This window comes from Thunnus thynnus, chromosome 1 (genome assembly GCF_963924715.1).
Source record: "Thunnus thynnus chromosome 1, fThuThy2.1, whole genome shotgun sequence".
NCBI classification, from domain to species: Eukaryota; Metazoa; Chordata; class Actinopteri; order Scombriformes; family Scombridae; genus Thunnus; species Thunnus thynnus.
The window spans coordinates 23083141-23101899 of NC_089517.1; the positions used below are offsets into that span (position 1 = coordinate 23083141).

Sequence of the window (18759 nt, forward strand, 5' to 3'; positions counted from 1 at the left end):
ACCAATCAGGCCGGCTAGTGTTACGGGGCCGGCTGTCGAAGCTGTCAAGAGGAAGGTCCATTTGTTGTGATGATAACTGCGTGGTCGGAGCTTTGAATCCCACAGTCAGCTGGTGAGTAAAACTCTGCTGATTATCCAAAGTTAGCTGGTAGTTATATTTTCCTGCTGTCTGCAAACACAGCGCGTGTATGTTCGTCAATAACCAGCAGTTAGTCGATGCTTTTAAAAACTTCGTTTTGTGCAGCTATGACCTTGTTGGTTTCATTACATAACATGACAGAACCAGAATATTGTTTAACAGAATCTGCTCTTTCATTTTCAATCACAGCACACTTTTATTTTAGTTAGCTGAACAGAATAGGCAACAGTCATACCTGTTTATCTATGCATGACACATGACATCATGATTGAACAAGAAACTTAAGCGCCTAATGTTTATGGGTGATCTAATGGGAGACTATTCTATTCTATTCTATTCTTATTTACTGCTGGAATAGAATAGAACCCTTATTATGGGTGTAAATGAGGAGAACATAGCACTCAGATCCTTTACTTAAGTACAAGTAGAAATACCACAATGTAAAAATACTCCATTACAAGTAAAAGCCCTGCATTTAAAATCCTACTTAAGTAAAAGTACAGAAGTATTATCAGCTAAATTTACTTAAAGTATTGAAAATAACAATACTGGTTGTGTAGAAAATCCACCACAGTGACTGATATTAAATATGTTTAATAAAGTGCATTAATCCATTATTAATACTGATTAATCAATGTGTAAGCAGCATTTTACTGGTTAGTTTGAACGACTTTATATAGCCTACTGTTTAGTCCAGTGGTCCCCAACCTAGGGCTCGGGCCCATCCAAAGGGTCCCAAGATGAATCTGAGGAGTTGTGAGATGATTAGTGGGAAACAAAGGAAGAAAAAACAAAGTTCTGCTATAAAATTGGATTCATTTTTCAGACTTGTCTCTAATCTGGGAAATATTGGAGAATTTTAATCTTTGGGCCTTGAACAGTTAATAAAATGAAACCATGTGAGATGTTTAGAGGAGAAATGTCTCTTTAGTGGAACTGCTAACTATTGGTTGAATGCAGTGTTGTTTATGAACTCATCATGTGTTATTTTATGTAAAATTTTAATCTGAAAAGTAACTAAAGCTGTCAAATTAATGTATTGGAGTAAATTGTACAATATTTCCCTCTGAAATGAAGTGAAGTACAAGTATAAAGTATGACAAAATGGAAATCCTCAAGTAAAGTACCTTCTCAAGTATCATAAAATTGTACTTAAGCACAGTATTGAGTAAATACACTTTGTTACATTCCACCACTGGCCCATGTTCTCCATAGAAACTACAATATCCATCCAACACTTAACATCCATGGACAGTCCTGCACCTCACCTTACTACCTCAGCAATATCCACCTGACTAATGTACAGTGTATTATAGCATATTAATATCATTGAACAGTGTATACTCAGCAAATACTATATTCTAGTTATGGTTTTATCTGTAGTCTTTATTCTATTTTTATTCTATTTTTATTTTATAATTGAGTTAGTCTATTTAGTTATTATATATAAGTATTATATATAAGTAACTGTATTTGTTTCTTTTACCTACCTCATGTATTTTGTGATGTATGTCAAGTCTCTATCTATTTATCCATCTATCTATAAAAAGGGAAATGATTTTCAAATGTTCAATAAGCAGGAATCTTTTATATAAGGCACTGGTTCACTGCATGATGGAGTGCTTTCAGTTTCACAGAGCATTTTAAAACTGTCTGTAATAAGATAAGTTTGAGCCTTCTTAACACACACAAAACAACAAAGTTAAACTGAGCGAAGTAAAGAAAGGTTGTATTTATGCTTCATGGGATGTCCAAATTAAATCTTAACACACCTCAAAATAGCAAGTTAACACAATATACCAGAGATTATTTTTGGCATTTTTGCCTTTATTCGATAGTGGAAAGTGCAGAAAGGAAACAGGGTTATATAAAATATACAGTATAGCTGCATTGATAATTTGTTCTCTTTCTATTCTTTCCATTTCTATTCTATTCTATCTTTGCCGAGGAATGGCCTTTGTAAAGACAGAACGAATTAATCTGTCAAAATCTATCTCATAACTTACATCCTAAGGTCATAGTAGGTCTTATGTCATGTAATGTAATGTGATAAATAGGTCATGGATCGCAGTTGCACAAGTGCTTCATAATACAGAGGGGCTTCGTGTGTGCACGAGTAGTTCTACAAGTCAGTAACTATGTATGTATGTTTTATGTTTTTGGTTGTATACACTATAGTCATTCATAAGCTGACACTGAATGTCACTGTGGAGCCCTGTGTGTCACTTCCCCAATTGCATTCAGCTTGGAGAGCTCAGCAGGTGTAAAAGCGAGGGGAGGAAATCTCCAAGCATTGCAAGTGTACAGTAGGAAGCCACAACAGTTTAGAAATAGCTGTGGGAATGTCTTGTGGTGAGCATGAGTGCCTTTTGATTTTCATTCACAGTTTTGAATAATGATCACAGCCTAATCAGACTACACTTAAATTGATAACACCAACACAGTCTATTCGAGCGTTCAGTGTACAATCTTTATACAAATTCTGCTGAGGTCAACCTAATGATGAACTTTCCTCATCTTTATTTTTAAACTGAAATATGTTCATATCACTAAGACTTTTTTTTTCCTGAAATCCAGTTTTTACAGCCTCAATTTTCCTATTTTACACACACAACACACAATACCATTGTTTAAAATGAAAATTGTATTTGCTACATTTGATATAATGGTTGATACTGTATCATTTAGGGACAAAGTGGTCCAGAAATAATCATAACAAACATACTATTTTATCTAGAATATATTGCTAATGTTATTGAAAATACTGAATTTGCAGTTGGCAAAATGCAAACACAATATTAAGTATTCCAACAACATAATGAATTTAAAATAATTGAGCACATTACATTATGACTGCCTTTCTGTAATCTAAAACAGTAACAAAAACCAAAATACTTTTTTTTAATTCATATGGGAGTTCGTAAAGGAGGTTTGGCAATCTATGTTGAATGTAACACAGCACTCTCCTCAGCAGCTTATAGGCCTTTCAGAAAAGAAATTTTGAAGTGTCACAGCAGGAAAAGTACAGGTTTAAATCATAAAATTAATTATGTCTGAATTTTATTAAGTTGCTTTAGTTTCAGGGTCCTGGTATTGTGCATACTGGCTCATCGCTGTGGGACACTTGAATAGAAAGGAGCCATCGATAATGTTATTAGTAACACCTGTGCTGTCCTTACTATGACATGTCAAAATGCCTGCTGTGTAAAAGGCCTATTGATGATGGAAACCTCTTGCACATATTTCAAGAACTTGGAGTATCAGATTAGGTAAAGAACTGGTAGAATGTCCACTATTAAAACTGGTTGACTGCTGAGTGATCAGTGTATTTCTTAAGACAGCTGTAAAAAAGCTCTCTGTGACAGAGAGAGGCCAGAGGCAGCACAAGATCACAGGATACTGTAAGGCTCCAGAGGAAGCAACTGCTCACTTTACAAATGCTCTCAGCAGAGGCAGTCCTGCTGTTTTGACAGCACTGTTGAGATTTATATGTCCTGACAGGAGACCAAGGGAATATATCATGACTGACAACACTGGGCATTGTGGAAAGCCTATATGAGACAAATAAGATGCACTGACTGACCTGCATCTCAGAAGGAGGAGGGCCTGCTTCAGCATTGCAACGTGCAGGATGTATGAGTACATTGCTGTGGAAACTTTGTCCACATCCTCTGTGCCGTGCCAGTCACCTAATTTCCAATTCTCTTGAATCCCAATTTAACCTTTGGGCTTCGTAGCACAATTCAGTGTGTGGCAGTGTAAACACAGCACCCTAATTGTACAAAAATAACATGATTTTCCTTCTTTTACAATGTGTCATCGGTGCATTTGTGTTTTTATGCTGTGTTTTTGTCAGTTTTATCAGTCTCTGTATCTGATTGAACTATATAATGGCAGCAGTCATAACATGTCAGACCTTTCCTGGTTAGACTGTTTTGGTTTCTTCATTCTAATTCTGCCATCAGTGTGGAGCTGTGAGAAAAGGTAGACTTCTTGTGTCTGGGGGATGCAAGATAATCATCAACATGCACCATATTTGTTTTGTTAGCATTGAAAACAAGTAATATTCCAAGGGAAAAAGAACAATAAACTTAGGATGGGTTTAGCTAATTTTGTCTAAGGATTTGACTTTTTCCATTTAATCAACATCCCATATTGTTTGACTGGCTATGGTTTCCTGAGATTTTTGCAGATGTTGCTAAAATGCAGAGAGCCATATTTAGCTTGACCTATTGGATAAAATATAATAGAAAAATTATATAATATGTGCTAATTTCAAATAAAAGGAAACCCCATTCTTAAAAATCATAGGTTTGCGTTTAGGTTGAGGTGCCTGTCTTTAGCTGGTATTAAAATATATCAGGATGGTCAAAGCAAAACACTGACCCCTTTGTGAATCTGATACAACACTAGATAAGATCTCTCAACTCTCTCAGCACCAGGCCAGCACCACATATACACTTGTGGTCAATACAATAAAGCTTAGTGGCTAGTTTTTCCATTCTATATAATTGGCTGGGGACTCCGTCAACCCACACTTCCTTTCAATTCATAGCAGTTGTATTCATATCACTTGGCTATTATTTGCTCTGGCTTACCCATTGATTGTAGGTTTAAACCCTCAGCTCCTCAAATAGTAACCTCGCTCAGCTGTTTCAGGGCTGTGTTGCCATTAGCAACGTTGAAAAGAGCAATATGGAGATCAGTCGCTTCAATTAAGCCTCTGTTAGAAGGCAGACCTATGAAAGATTGGGGCTAGACATACATCTCTGTGACTGGGACTTTTACATCTGTCACTCTCCATCCAGCCAGGTGTCTGTGTCTAAATCAGCAGGATTATCTCTGATTGGACTGATAGTTGAAACAGACCCCCCTGGTTGCCAAACCTGCTCCTTTTTATAGCTCACATTAAGATCAAATCAAGCTCTGCGCAACAGGACCAAAGCCCCACCCTCCTCTGCCTTCTGCTGCCCAGAGGAAGACATCAGAGGTGGGATTCGTCCCCTCTCTGGTGCTGCCTGCTCCTCCAGACTCCCTTCCATCTGGGATCCTCAGGGAGAAGAAGAATATCTGACAAGGGGCTTGTAAGCCTCTTAGCCCCCCTGTTGCCCAGCTCTCTCTCAGCCCATGTTTTCCTAATTTAGTTGTGTAAGGAGTCCACTGCAAGGCCCTTGTGTGCTGTTTGGATTGAGATTCTCTTTGTGGGTCTAATAGACTGGCCATGTATATCAATTAACACTACTCAGCCAATGGCAGATTCAAATCTCCAGAGGCCAGTAGCTGTAATTCTTATTTGAATATTTCCTTATGGCCTCAATAAGTAACTTTGGTTTGCTTTTATTGGCTTCACTTTATTATTAAGTTAATGATTTTTTTTGTTGCTGACTTCCCACTCAGATATTGACTTAGCAAAACTCCGGAAAAGCAGATTACAATTTTTTATTAAGTCAATAATGACATAAGCAATAGTTATCTGTCCACTACAACCTCAAGACATGTCATATGTCTTGTTGCACTGGCCACCAATCCTGATTATATGGCAATGTCCTTTAACACTAAATATTGCCAAGGTAATTTCATTGTTTTCATCCTGAGGAAGCTTCCCATTTGCTGACATAAAAAATACAACTTTCCCAATGCCTCTTAATGCTTATCCAGTGCTTTTTGAGAGACTATTTTCTCATGGATATGTCTGTCAAAGCGATGTTCAGGAAGCCTCTTTATTCATGTCTACCCTGCAGATGACGGAAATACATCTCATTCAGGTTTTATTTTTGCAGTGTCTCAAATTGTTCACTCAAAATGCTTTTGACAGCTGGGTGGACGCAGTGATAGGCATTCATGCTACTGCTGTATTTTGCGCTCATGATTGATATTGTGGGAAAAAAAAGAATTTTTTCATTCATCTCCTTGTGATTGCTGTGCTCTGAGTGAATGGTATTCCCTCAGTAAGAGGATCACAGAGTTAAACACACAATGAGGTGTTTCCATCAGCAGCTATTCATTTGGGATCCCCCTCTTTTCCCCACTGTAGCACTGTGTTGTGACCATGGGAGGCCGGTGGCCACAGATGGTTCTGCAGAGAGGGCTGTGCTGACTTTCTTTGTTTTCCCATGAACATGTTTGGCGTGTAATCCTGGATTAACAGAGAGACTTTGTGTTAATTTACAGCTGTAATACAGCATTCAATTAATGTTGGTACTCCCCAACGCACACATGCGCTGGGTATTAGGGGCAAGGAGATAGTGTGTGCTGTCTGACTCTTTGCTCGGGGGAATTAGAGGTAATAGAGATCCAATCAGATGTCTCTGTGGATGTCCACCTCATACTGAATCACAAAGGAGTCACTGCAGCTCACATATACACTTTGTATGAAACACATAGGTGATGCCATTGTCTGTGCACATTCACACCACATGCACACACACAGACACACACTATCAATGACAGAGGGTGCCTCAGAAAACCAGGCGGCTGCATATGGACTCTCTTGATATCAGTCACTGGCCGTGTGATCTTGTTATGCAAAGTCCCTTAATCCCTACCTATGATGAATGCACACTGGAATGGAGGGGGGGCTGAAACAGAGATATGAAGGCAGCTGTACGGGAGGCTGTCCACTGTGCTTTGCGAATGAGTGCTAGCAAAGATTCCTGATCCCCAGCCTAGCAGAAGGAAGAGCACATGTGAGATCATGTCTGAGAGTGCATTACAGTACCACAATGAGAGGGGCACTGGTGGAGGAAGCTGAGAGCAAGACAAATAGAGCTGAACATGTCGCTTTAGTGCAGACCTGAGATTCACATTAACCTTTAGACCACTTGCTTCCCAACAGAGGAATTATAGGGCCAGAGGTGTTATTGTACCAGCTGGGGGAGGACTGAGTTTATAGTTCCTGTGGAACAGAACAAGACATCGGAGCAAGCTGCGACTGGAAAGGGGCACTTCATTTGGGCCCTGTGCTGAGAATATATATGCCCCCCTTCACCTGTTTGAGCGCCGTCATTCGCTGTGGCGGCAAAAAGCACAGGGTTGCCAGGGGTGATCAGGGAACAGAGGGAAGAGCGCGGTAGCAGCGCACAGGGAGGTGAAAGGATGGAGTTGGTGTTTTTGGATCAGAAAGGATGGCGAATGGGCCAAAGAGACAAATCATGCTAGGGATGGAAGAATAGATAGAAGGTTTAATAGGTGGAATATAGTTGGCATGAATGAGAGAGCATTGTGTGTATGTTTGTGTGTGTGTGTGTGTGTGTGTGTGTGTGAGAAGAGTGGGGGGGATAATGGGATTAGGGGTAACACCTTTGGCAGGGCTGGGAGAGCCACCTGACACCCGGTCTGTTGGGGACCTGGGGAGAGAAGGGGATGGAGGTGGTGGGGCAAGGGAGAAATTGGGGGTCTAATCCATGTCCATCTTTGGGAAGTCATTCCCAGAGCTCTGAGGATTTGGGGTTTTGGTTTCCGCTCTGCTTGCTTTGGTTAATAATACCCTGGGAGGGAGAGAAGACATGGAGAGAGAAAGGGGGAAAGACACAGAAGGAATAGGGGAGATGGAGAAAAGAGATTTCTTTACCCTGTGGTGGACTGGCAGGACAGCGGCCAAAGCTAAAAATGTTTGAAGTGCAGTCTAACCTCTAAGCCAAGCTGTACCTACTCTTTTCTAAATATACAGTTTCAATCTGATGGTGCATATGCATGTGTGTGTGTGCAGGTGTGCGTGCGGAGTGCGTACGCACTGTGCATGACAGTGTGTAAAGATTGACTTACTTTCTTCTGTCCATCCAGCAGGTTGCAGTTTGAGTAAAAGTCAATAACCTGAGTGTGGCTGGGATGTTTGCTCAGAAGACACGTGGATAGTCCTTGTGTGTGTGTTTGTGTGACGGAGTGTTTGCAAGGCAGGTGGATGGGTGCTAGCGGTGTCTTTGTGTTTCTATGGTGCTGACAGAAGTTGATAAACGCTCTAATGATTGTGGTGGTAGTGGAGGCAGCGCAATGTCAGCGACTAGCTGCAGACAGTACAGAGCTGCGTGGCTGAAAGTGTCACAGCTTCTGTGTTTGTCCATCACCTGAGAGCGAGGTGTTGATTGGTCCATCCTACACAGGATCAAAGTTCAGGGCAGTTTTCTGGTGTGAACTGGCCGCTGAGCCTCTGAGAATGAAACACCAGGGAGGGTGCCATCTTAGTAGTAGGCCAGCTGTGACAACCTTGTCCACACCTTTAAAAATTAAACCAAAAAGCCTTTGTTTTTAGAAATCCTGCAGAGGACATAAGCCTACCATAAATGGTGACGCTGAATCATTTCCTCACCACCCATTTTAGGACCAGAGGTGAAGCATTTGACAATTACTGTGTGTATATTGATGTTGTCCCCTAACCTATAGTTGTGTTTTGCACTGCAGATGAAGATGTTCCGCCGTGTGCTGGGGAAGACCTTGGGGTTTGTGGGCTACACTGTCCAGTATGGCTGCATTGCACATTGTGCCTTTGAATACATTGGAGAATTTGTGGTGGTTGGTATTATTAAGATCACAGAATAATTTAATTTTTCTCAAATCATATTCACTCATCTGTACATATGACATAATTTTTTTGTTGTTGTTGTTGTTTTGTTTTGTTTCTTTTTTAGTGTTCTGGTCCATCTATGGAGCCCACCATTGTCAACCATGATGTCGTGTTCTCTGAGCGGATGAGTCGTCATCTTTGCAAAATACAAAAGTGGGTCCCAGTCAGTACATTCATATGCAGTGAGCAAAAAGAGGACGTAGCAGCCATGTTGGAATATGTATAGGCATTTTATAATTTACATTTCTGATGCGCTGTAAGATGTTATGCATTGTCTGAGAAGAAATGCACCCTGAATGTTACAAATGAAGTATTTGTGTTTATATTTTCTTTCAGGGGTGACATAGTAATTGCAAAAAGTCCATTTGACCCAAATATGAATGTTTGTAAAAGGGTAATTGGGTTGGAAGGTGACAAGATCTGCACAAGTGGCCCATCAGATCTTTTCAAGACCCACACATATGTGAGTATGTTTACATCATACAAGCCTATATTTGTTGCTGCTTTTCAGTTGTTATTCTTATGCATCCTGTGATTACCTGCTTTACCAAGTAAGGTAGTTTTACTGTTTGGCTTCCAATAACCTCAACTCAAAGAGTCTCTTTGGAAGAAAAAAGGTTAAAAGGATACAGGGAAATACCGATTGAATGAAGAATTTGTTCACAACAAAATACTTGATAGTTTGTTTCACTCTAAAATGACAAACAGAATCTCTATGTATAATGAAAAACTGTCTCTCAGTTTGTTGTTGGCTTTCCTCTTGTGTGTGTACCGCAGTCTATAGACTTTCATAGTTGTTTACATTTTCGACCGCACACATCCATTTTGTGTCATTGGTCAAAATATCAGCTTTTGACAACACCTATATTTCCTCAGAACAGTGATAAAACCAGAGAGTGAGCAGGGGTTCTGCTGGTGAAACCACTGTCATTGCTTTTCTATTACTACTCTCCCCAACGCCCACAGCTCAGGCCTGCAATCTCTCTGAAGCCTGTTAGAGTTAGTGCCAGCTGAGTGGACAGACTGATGGGTGGGCGGAGGTGTGTGCGTGTGTGTGTGTTTGTCTGTGTGTGTCTGTGTGTCTGTGTGTGTGTGTGTGTATACACACTTCTGCAAACCAAAGGTTGCGTTTATGTTGCATGTTTTTGAATTTATTGTGTATTTTATAGACTATGGGCAGACTGTTGGATGGGTTCAGCGAAACATAGCATAAGGCCAGAAAGTGTCATTCAGCAAATGAAATGGGAAATAAAGGGGTTTCCTGTTCTACTCGCTTCACCTCCACATACAGAGAACTGAACTTGTAATAGGTGACATCATTTGCGTTGTGATTCATAATCTCAGGAAGTAGCAGCAGGATGCAGTTTGCCACTAGGTGGAGAGCTGCTGTATTGGGGTTTTTCCATCAATTTTAGCATAATGCTCATTTACTTCCATTCATTTTGGATGCTCCTTAACATTCATTCACTTATATTTAGCTGCTGCCTATACTGGTCAATAGATGGCGATATCTCGGTGGTAGTGGTAGTATGATTCAGGTCACTTTACAAATCTTCAAAACTATCCATTCATATATCCTTTTCCCATATCCAATTAGTCTCATTCAGGATCAACGGGATCTGCTTCATACCCATTATGAATATGATATAATGTACATATATATGATAGGGATCCATAAATCAGGCTTTCTGACTGCTTTTGAGGACTTTTTTGCTACAATGTGATCTCTGATTTTAAACCATGTAGCTTTATCCAAAAGTAAAAGCTTTTTTTGTTAAATAAGAGAGCCTTCACGTACTGTAATGTAATATATAAATGTCATGAAGACAATCACGATATAACATATTTATAGATAATTTCTTGAATCATAGGTAAAACTCTGATAAACATATCACTGTTTTGGACTGCGGCAAATCAACTTTGAGGTTTGACAATACATTGTTTTTGTTAATGTATCATTTAACACAAGGACTTCTGTTCAATCAACACTTTGAAGCGTAACAGTTCAATGATTTTTGTTTAGATTCTATTGAACATGTAATGCTGTGGTTGTTGAGCTGAGAAGAATTTCCTTTTTTTTCACCATATCACACTTCTTCTCAATCAGTAAAGCACTGCTTTTGTTTTTGTTTTTTTTCATACATACTGCTGAAAACGAACCTACATGGGTCAAGCAAAATTCAGTGTCTCATTTTAAAGTCTCAAATATTACATATTTATCAAGATATATGCTAGAATAAACTGATGGTTTGAAAATATAAAATTGTCTAATTTGAAAATGTATTAAATCCTGACATTATGATAGCCTATTCAATTAACCAAGGGTCTTTTCAAATGGTTACAATCTACATATTGGCTCTGTTCATTTTATCTAATTTTATAAAATTATTACTTTTCAAACACAGTAAAAGTAATGCAGAGCTACAAACATATTATAAACCTCCAACTTAAGCCGCACCATACTACCATAAATACTTAATTCACCAGCACAACAGATAATACCTAAAATTTCTGGTATCTAGTGTCTGATAGTTGGCAGAGGTTCTGCTTTATATGCAGTAAGATTAGAGAGACACAGAGAAACTGTCATCATTTACATGCATAAGGAGGTTATTTTGAGTCTTGTTTTTGTCACTGGTGTGATGTCAACAGCTTTGCCTATATTTTGGTAAATGTGTAGGCATACTTGGGTTTGGTTGTTGAAGCTTCACTAAGCTGATTGTCACTAGGCATGTTTTTTAAATTTCATACAGCTTAATATACTGTATGCTTTGCACTATTATTTTTTTTTAACAGCCAGGAGCAAAATCACTGGTTTTGTGTGACAGCATTTGAGGTAACTGAGAAAATACCCACTGTTCACATAAATGTTTGGCCTCCCTCAGGGAGTTTTTCCCCCCCCGAGGATGTGTATGTTTGTGTGTAACTATTAGGATGATGTGAGACATTATGGGTTGGACCTGTAAAGATGAATTTTGGAAGCCATTCTGTCATCACCTCCTTTTTTGTTCTGACAGACAGGCAGGTCCTCTCCACCCTCAGAGATCCAGCAGTAGACTAATTGCCCTGTCACCTTTTAGGAATCATTTCTGTGTCTGAGCTATTGTGTCAAAACAATGACACTTGATCCCTAATATTACTGCAGAGAGAGAAAGAGAGAGAGAGGCAGATAAAGTGACAGAGAGATGAGCAGAATGAAATGCCCCTATATATATATAGTATAGATAATAATAATAATAATAATAATAATAATAATAATAATAATAATAATAATAATGATAATAGTAATAATAACAATAATCTTAATAATAATAATTAATAATAATAATAACTTTATTTGTATAGCACCTTTCATACAAAGATGCAGCACAAAGTACTTAACAAAACAAGATGAGATTATAATAAACAATAACTAAGTTTAAAAAAAGCAATAAATGAGAGAAAAATTAATAAATAAACAATCAAAAACAGTTTGATCACAATACAATAAAACATTAACAATGATATGAGTAAAGTTAACCCAAATTAAAAAGATAGGTCTTTAATTTATTCTTTTTTTTTTAAAGGGAGTTTGCTGTCTAAGAGCCATGGGGAGGCTATTCCACAGTTTAGGGGCCATAAAAACAGAAAGCAGCCTCACCAGATTTCTTGTGAGACACTTTACGAATGTCTAAAAGAATGGCAGTGGAAGATCCGAGAGTTCTTGTTGGGACATAAAATGATAGGCAGTTGCTGACATATGAAGGTGCTACGTTATGTGAGATACATAGATACATAAAAGGACTTTAAAATCCAGATACAGGTAGCCAGTGCAGTGATGCAAGCAGAGGGGTAATGTGAATCCTGGCTGCAGCATTCTTAATTAACTGTAATTTTCTTAAAGATTTTTAGGGAGACCATTTAAAAAGAGAGTTTCAATAATCTAAGCGGCTTGTAATAAAACATGTATCAGCATTTCAGCATCGTTCTGAGTTAAAATGGTCTAATTTGGGCAATGTTCCTCAGATGAAAAAATTATGTATTTTACGACCTCGTTAAAATGACTAATAAAATTAAGACTAAAATCACTAAGTCTAAAATCACTCCTAGATCTGTAATGTGTTTTAATTTGCTTGGACAGGCTAACAAACACTGACTGCTGTCTCTGCTTTTCTGCTTTTGGACCTATGAGTAGAATTTCTGTTTTCTTCTCATTTCTTTTTAAAAAAAGTCATCCAATTGTTTGAATCAGCGAGACAAGTAAAAGAGCGCGTAAACTGGGGTTGTCTGGTGAAACAGGGATATTTATATAGTTGTGTATCATCAGGGTAACAGTGATATTTGACATTATGGTGACTAATTAAGAAAAAAGAATAGGACCTAGAATGCTTCCTTGAGGAACACCATATTCCATGTCAAATGTCTGTGACACAAAGTCGCCTAACCTATCAAAAAATTTAAAAAGATAGATGTAGCAAGATGGTGAAAGGTGAACTCTGTAAGCCTGCATGTATTTAAGCTGAACATAATTCACCGCCTCAATCATGTTAACATAATGAGCACCATAATGGTGTGACTGTTTAACAACACACCTCCACGGTGAAGAGAGCTCCAGTTTCAGTGCTTGTCAACACGTCTTTGACAGTTGCACAATGCCTCATGTCAACTCAGCCTGCAACCACAGGACGGGTGCAATCTCTGCCATTCATCACACCGGAACCGCCAGCAGAGCTGATCAAAGTGACTGCACATCTAAATATTACAACTCAGTGTTGGGCCTGTGTGGATCTTTGGAAATCTGTGTGTTGCTGCTGTTTGCGTCAGGTGCTTGAAACAGCAGTTGTCTTTGAAAAGCAGAGTCAGGGATGGTGCATTATCTGGTTACACTTCTGCTTCGCAGCGATCAGGGGTTAATTCATAGCTTTGCCTTTGACTTACTGTGGGCTTTTTTTGTTTTGTTCACACACCTGCAACTTGCAAGGTGATATGCATAAGCTTTTATCCTCATGCTGGCCACAGTATTACTGGTCAGGTTTCAGACCTCTTCACTTTCTCACTTCTCTGAAACACCGCCTGGTTGATCCTTAAGGTAATTTTGCCTTTGCTCAGGCTTGGATTTCTGTATGAGGTCATTTGTTTTATAAAAGTTAAATCAAAGTGCCTTTCTTTTTCTGTTGTCGATCAGATTGATTGACCCTCTCAGTGATTTCACGCCAGATTGTAAACAACTGAAGTGATGTTAAGACAACCAATGTTTCTTTTCAAGAAATTAAGTGTGTGTGTTGAGGTAGTTCCTTTTTTGGAGGTTTCACCAAATTCAGGACAGAATGCTTGAAATTTCTTAATCAAACCTCTGGGTTTCTTGGATAAGTACAAGGAAGATGGTGTTATTTTTTTTAAACGGAAGACGAGAAGAAACAGGGGGTTCTGGTTTGGCAGATGACAAACGGTGGTGTTTCTTTTTCCTGTGCTTGGGAGCCAGCATATGTTACCATGTTAATGAGGTGTAATGGTGGGAATCCAGCATGCTGACATATGGTTCTCAGATGACTCCTTTAATGATATTCATTTGTGTCGTCGTTATTCAGTGAGTTGTTTACCTCATGTTAGGTCAACATGTCACTGGCTCGTGATTATGTCACATCATCTGTCTCAATTATCGAATATGAAACGAAACGCAGCATCCCACAGTAGGACTGAAGACTCCAATCAGGGAAGCCGGGTGATGGGAATAAGGAGTACGAGCAGAGGCGAAGAAGTGACGTCACCTCAGTGTGGATAATATTGTTTCTCTTTTCACGTTCTCTTCTTTCTTCCAGAGGACTTTTGCCGTTAAAAAGTTAGGCAACACAAAAATAGACTCGCGGATTGTGATGCCCATTATGACAATATAATGTGTTGTTGATCCTGTCTGCACATATAGGGGGGACAGCGCACTTAATTAGGGCCTTGACAAGCCTACTCTCCTAAAGTGATGAGATTAATCATAATTGGTGTCACTGTGAATTAGAGCCTGCTTGGATGACCGCCCCACTGGCAGGTCGGACCGCGGTGGAGACCCTTGGACACTGCTGCTAGCCGCAGCTTAGCCCTCTCTCTCTTTCTTTCTGTCTCTCTCTCTCTCTCTCTCTCTCTCTCTCTCTCTCTCCCTGTCTCTGTCTCTCTCTCCCTCTCTCTCTACCCAGCTATCTCAGGCCCCTCTCTGGCTTTGCCCTCCATGGGTAAGAGGGGCGCAGATCTCAGCCAACAGCCTAATGACCCCGTTTGAAGTTGTTCTAAATCCCTCCCGACCCTGCCCGTTACCCATGACCCTTCTCCTAAGACGGTATGGGGTTAAAGAGGGACAGGCAGGTTGACGTTAAGATAGGCTGAGGAGGGAGGGATGGCTGAGGCAATTCGCTGGTGGTGGGGGTTAAGGTAGATTCTCACTACATAATAGACCAAATCACTTTTACATGTTAAAAAGGTTAAGTAGTGATATGATTTTAGAGATTCTCTTTCTGTTTGATTTCTTTGTTGTTCAATCATTTTTTTGCCCTCTCTCCATGTGTCTTTGGTGTTTTCGTTTTGTTTTTTAGGTTCCAAAAGGCCACATATGGCTAGAAGGAGATAACCTTAGGAATTCCACTGACTCAAGGAGCTATGGCCCAATTCCCTATGCCCTCATCCGAGGGCGTGTTTGCTTAAAGGTAACTTAGGAGGTGGACTGTATGTTGTCATGCATTTTAAACCCTCAAACCTACATAGAGATTGAGTGTATTCACATTATATAATTATTAATTTTAAGCCATGTCTTCTTTTGCATAATCAGGAAACTAGTTTTGATTAAATTTCTCCAATATGAATACTGACAGTGTAGATATTGAGCTGCTGACCAAGCAATTCGTGATTCTTTAACATTTTTCTTAGTTTGAGTTAGTTAGTTAGTTAGTTGACTTACTTAGTTTTTGAATAGTCCAGTATGGCCATTTTAAGCACAATTTGAAAGATGTGAGTCAGTTGGAAGTTCAAAGCAAGTGTGTCTGATTGACCAAAGCCTGGACAACATATTGTCTAGCTTTCCATTCTGCTGTGTTGTCATGTCACTGGATGTCATAGCAACCACGACCCTGGAAACAGGTCAGCCAACCTTCTGTCCATCTGATTGGACAGCGGCACTCCACTGGAGGCCCTATTACGACAGCTGATGAAATAACAAGATCTTTTATGAAGTCAAACGCATCATTAAAAGCCATATTAGCGAATGTGTCCAGGAAGTAAAGTTGTTAGAGTAGCAATGATAAAGTGTCTTGCATAATTAATGGTGGTCCTTTATTTTATTTTTTTTATATGTGACTCCTACAGTATCTTTCTTTTAACCCTTTCTTTCTCTGTGCCCTTTGTCCTATACAGCTCTGGCCACCACATAGTTTTGGGACACTCAGCGAAAGCCCAACCAGACGGATCATTAAAACTCAGAATGACTCAGACTCAGACTGACTCATCCAATTTGTATGTACCGTTTGTTACTTCAGTAATTTTTAAATAAAACCATTTATTTAAAAAAGTGGTTATTCTTTGCCAACCTTTTATTTCATTAGGTTAGGTTAATCAAGCTCAGACACAGTTTTTTTTTATGGGAAAAATACCACAATACAAACTCAATCTCTAGGTTAATTTTACTGTTTCTTAACTGACAGGGCCTTGTCATCTGTGGCTTACGGTGTGTTGGCTGTAGCTGCGTAGCACTACAGGAAGAGCGTTGCGTGAGCAGCGAGTAAAGCTGTGTCTCTGTGGAACTGCTAATGGCAGAGAGTAGGCAGAGGCAAAGATGACATGGTTTATGTTGGAGATGATGGTTATTCAGTAATAAGACACACAAATAATTAAACTTCAGATAAATTAATTAAAGACCAAATCATACCTAAAAGTTCGTATATATGGATGGCTACTTGGTTTATTACTAATTTTTGTGGTTGAATTTAAATGCTGGTTTTAAACTGGCTTCGAAATGCACCTAAACCACATATTTGCAGGTTGTTTGTAGTTGTGCTTTAAACATGGATAACCTCAGAAAATATCTGTCTCATTCCCTTAAAAAAGATGTTATTAATTTTGTGTTTACCCTTTCTTGGTATAATGGTAAAACAAAAGCTCTCTTAATGTTTAATATTTCATTAGGCTGCCAAGGCAATTGATAAAATGTTAACAATTCCCATTTAACCATACAATATTAATAAGCACTTAGTAAGGACCACACTCACCACTGAATATATTGTGTGTGTGGAACTAAACCTGAGTCTCACACTCAGTACGTTTACATGTACTCAAGACACTGAGTTATTGTCAGCGTTCTGTAGTAACCAGACATGTTTTTATAATCGAGGTAAAGGATTAAGAGAAAACAGCTTAACACAGCTAGATTTCTGTTAAAGAAACCTTCCTAGGTCATATTTACCTTTAACCAGGTTTTATAACATGGTTTTTACAAGAGTGCAGGTGCTTGGCAAAGATGAAAGGAAATGTACTGTAGCAGTTGTGTGGACGGATGAAAAGGGAGCATTTGCGGCTCATCCTTGGTTTGTGTCTAAAATAAAGTTCAGTAAAACTGAAATAAATTAGCCCATGTAATGCAGTTTAAACAGCTATTTGATTGTAAAACTTAAACACATGCATACACATTAAAAACGGCAAATATTCACTTCAGAGTCTTGAGCAGAGTGGAAAGCAGGTTTGTTTGAAACTTTACAGAAATCTAACCAGAGGGAAAAACTAAGCAGGTTGTGATATCATGCTCTTTCATCAGCCTGCTGACTCCCACAAAAAGCCCTGTACTGCTGTCATTTCTAAGGCCTGCTCATTCTGCTCAGACTTTCCTGGACACAGGGACATAACAACACATTCACATACTGAGCTGTGGAAGCTCAGCTGGTCATTCTCCGAGGCAGAGAGGGACTCTTCTCCTTAGAGCTCCCCAGGGGAAGTGAGTTCCAGGCAGCCGTGGGTCCTTGTCCAGCTGCTTCCTCTGTCTGGAGGGGGCCAGAGGGTCAAAGACAAGGCTCCCTGTGACACTGAATTATCTGCCTGAGTGTGATTGTGCCTGCTGGGAGGGACGCTCAAGATTGTGTGAGCATGTGTGTGTATGTGTGCATCTGAAAAATATTTATGCAGGGTTTTGCTTCAAGCACATCTTTGTGTCTCAAGGTTTAATATTCATCTGCTGCGTGTCAACACGGTGCCACTGTTCAGCTGAAATGCTGACACAAGTAATCTTAGTGTGTCCCTTTTTAAAGATACTGCCCCATAGAGGGAGCTCTGACTGTTTATTAATGTAACTCAAGCCCTGGTGGATGAAAAGCTTTTATGATTTAAGTAATGTTAACAAGGTTAAAGCTGAAGATTATGGAGTCACACCACCTCAGGTCTACTGGTACATGTATCTCTGTGGGGTTTTTTTTTTTCTTCCATCCAGTGTACCCTCAAGTTTTTATGATTTGTCACAACTATGCCTGACCAGACTCTCCTTATATAGTATCCAAACCTGAGCTGAACACTACTTGAATAATACATCTTGTATGTTGCTTTTGCTGTCATACTTTTAGTTGTGCCAGGAGACCAGAGTTCCAAAGAGATGACCAGGCAGAGGTGTATATCATTATCATGCTGAGTGGGCACAAAGCAGGGAGTGAGGGAGGAAGAGATAGAGATCGGAAGAAACGGACAACAGACAGCTGTGCTGAGCTATGCAGCACCACAGAGTCAGGCTGTGGGCTGTCAGCAGGGCTGAGGTGTGTCTGCTGCCTTTGAAAGAGAAGAGGGGGACAGAGAGAAAGTGTATTGTTGCAACTACTGTATGTTGCTACGTTATGATGCTGTATATCTGAACTATCATGTTCAATGCCTGATCTCATATGGGCATGGATATTGAGCACATTGTTAATGTTATTGTATTATGACTATGATTACAGTGGCAAAGGAAACTCCTCCAAAATGCTCAATTAGGAATCAAATATTATGTTATTATAATATAAATATTCTATAAATAAATGTGAAAGTGGCAATGGAAATCCATGACATAAAAATAAATTAAATCTTCTGTAAA

At 39.4% G+C, this 18759-nt stretch overlaps 1 protein-coding gene across 1 annotated transcript; it reads left to right on the plus strand.

Annotated features, from left to right (window-relative positions):
* The first annotated feature begins 26 nt into the window (after window positions 1–26).
* Window positions 27–16231, plus strand: immp1l (inner mitochondrial membrane peptidase subunit 1). Its single transcript, XM_067591399.1, has 6 exons — window positions 27–112; window positions 8537–8647; window positions 8764–8852; window positions 9036–9162; window positions 15257–15367; window positions 16071–16231. The coding sequence occupies exons 2-6, from the start codon at window positions 8537–8539 to the stop codon at window positions 16155–16157; spliced, it is 525 nt and encodes a 174-aa protein (XP_067447500.1). The 5' UTR covers window positions 27–112; the 3' UTR covers window positions 16158–16231.
* The last annotated feature ends 2528 nt before the right edge of the window (window positions 16232–18759 follow it).

Bases quoted from the DNA above. Each gene is read 5' to 3' on its own strand.
- immp1l (XM_067591399.1), top strand. From the start codon at position 8,537: ATGAAGATGTTCCGCCGTGTGCTGGGGAAGACCTTGGGGTTTGTGGGC. The intron at 8,853-9,035 runs GTGGGTCCCAGT...ATTTTCTTTCAG, and splicing joins CATCTTTGCAAAATACAAAA to GGGTGACATAGTAATTGCAA. The intron at 15,368-16,070 runs GTAACTTAGGAG...TGTCCTATACAG, and splicing joins GAGGGCGTGTTTGCTTAAAG to CTCTGGCCACCACATAGTTT.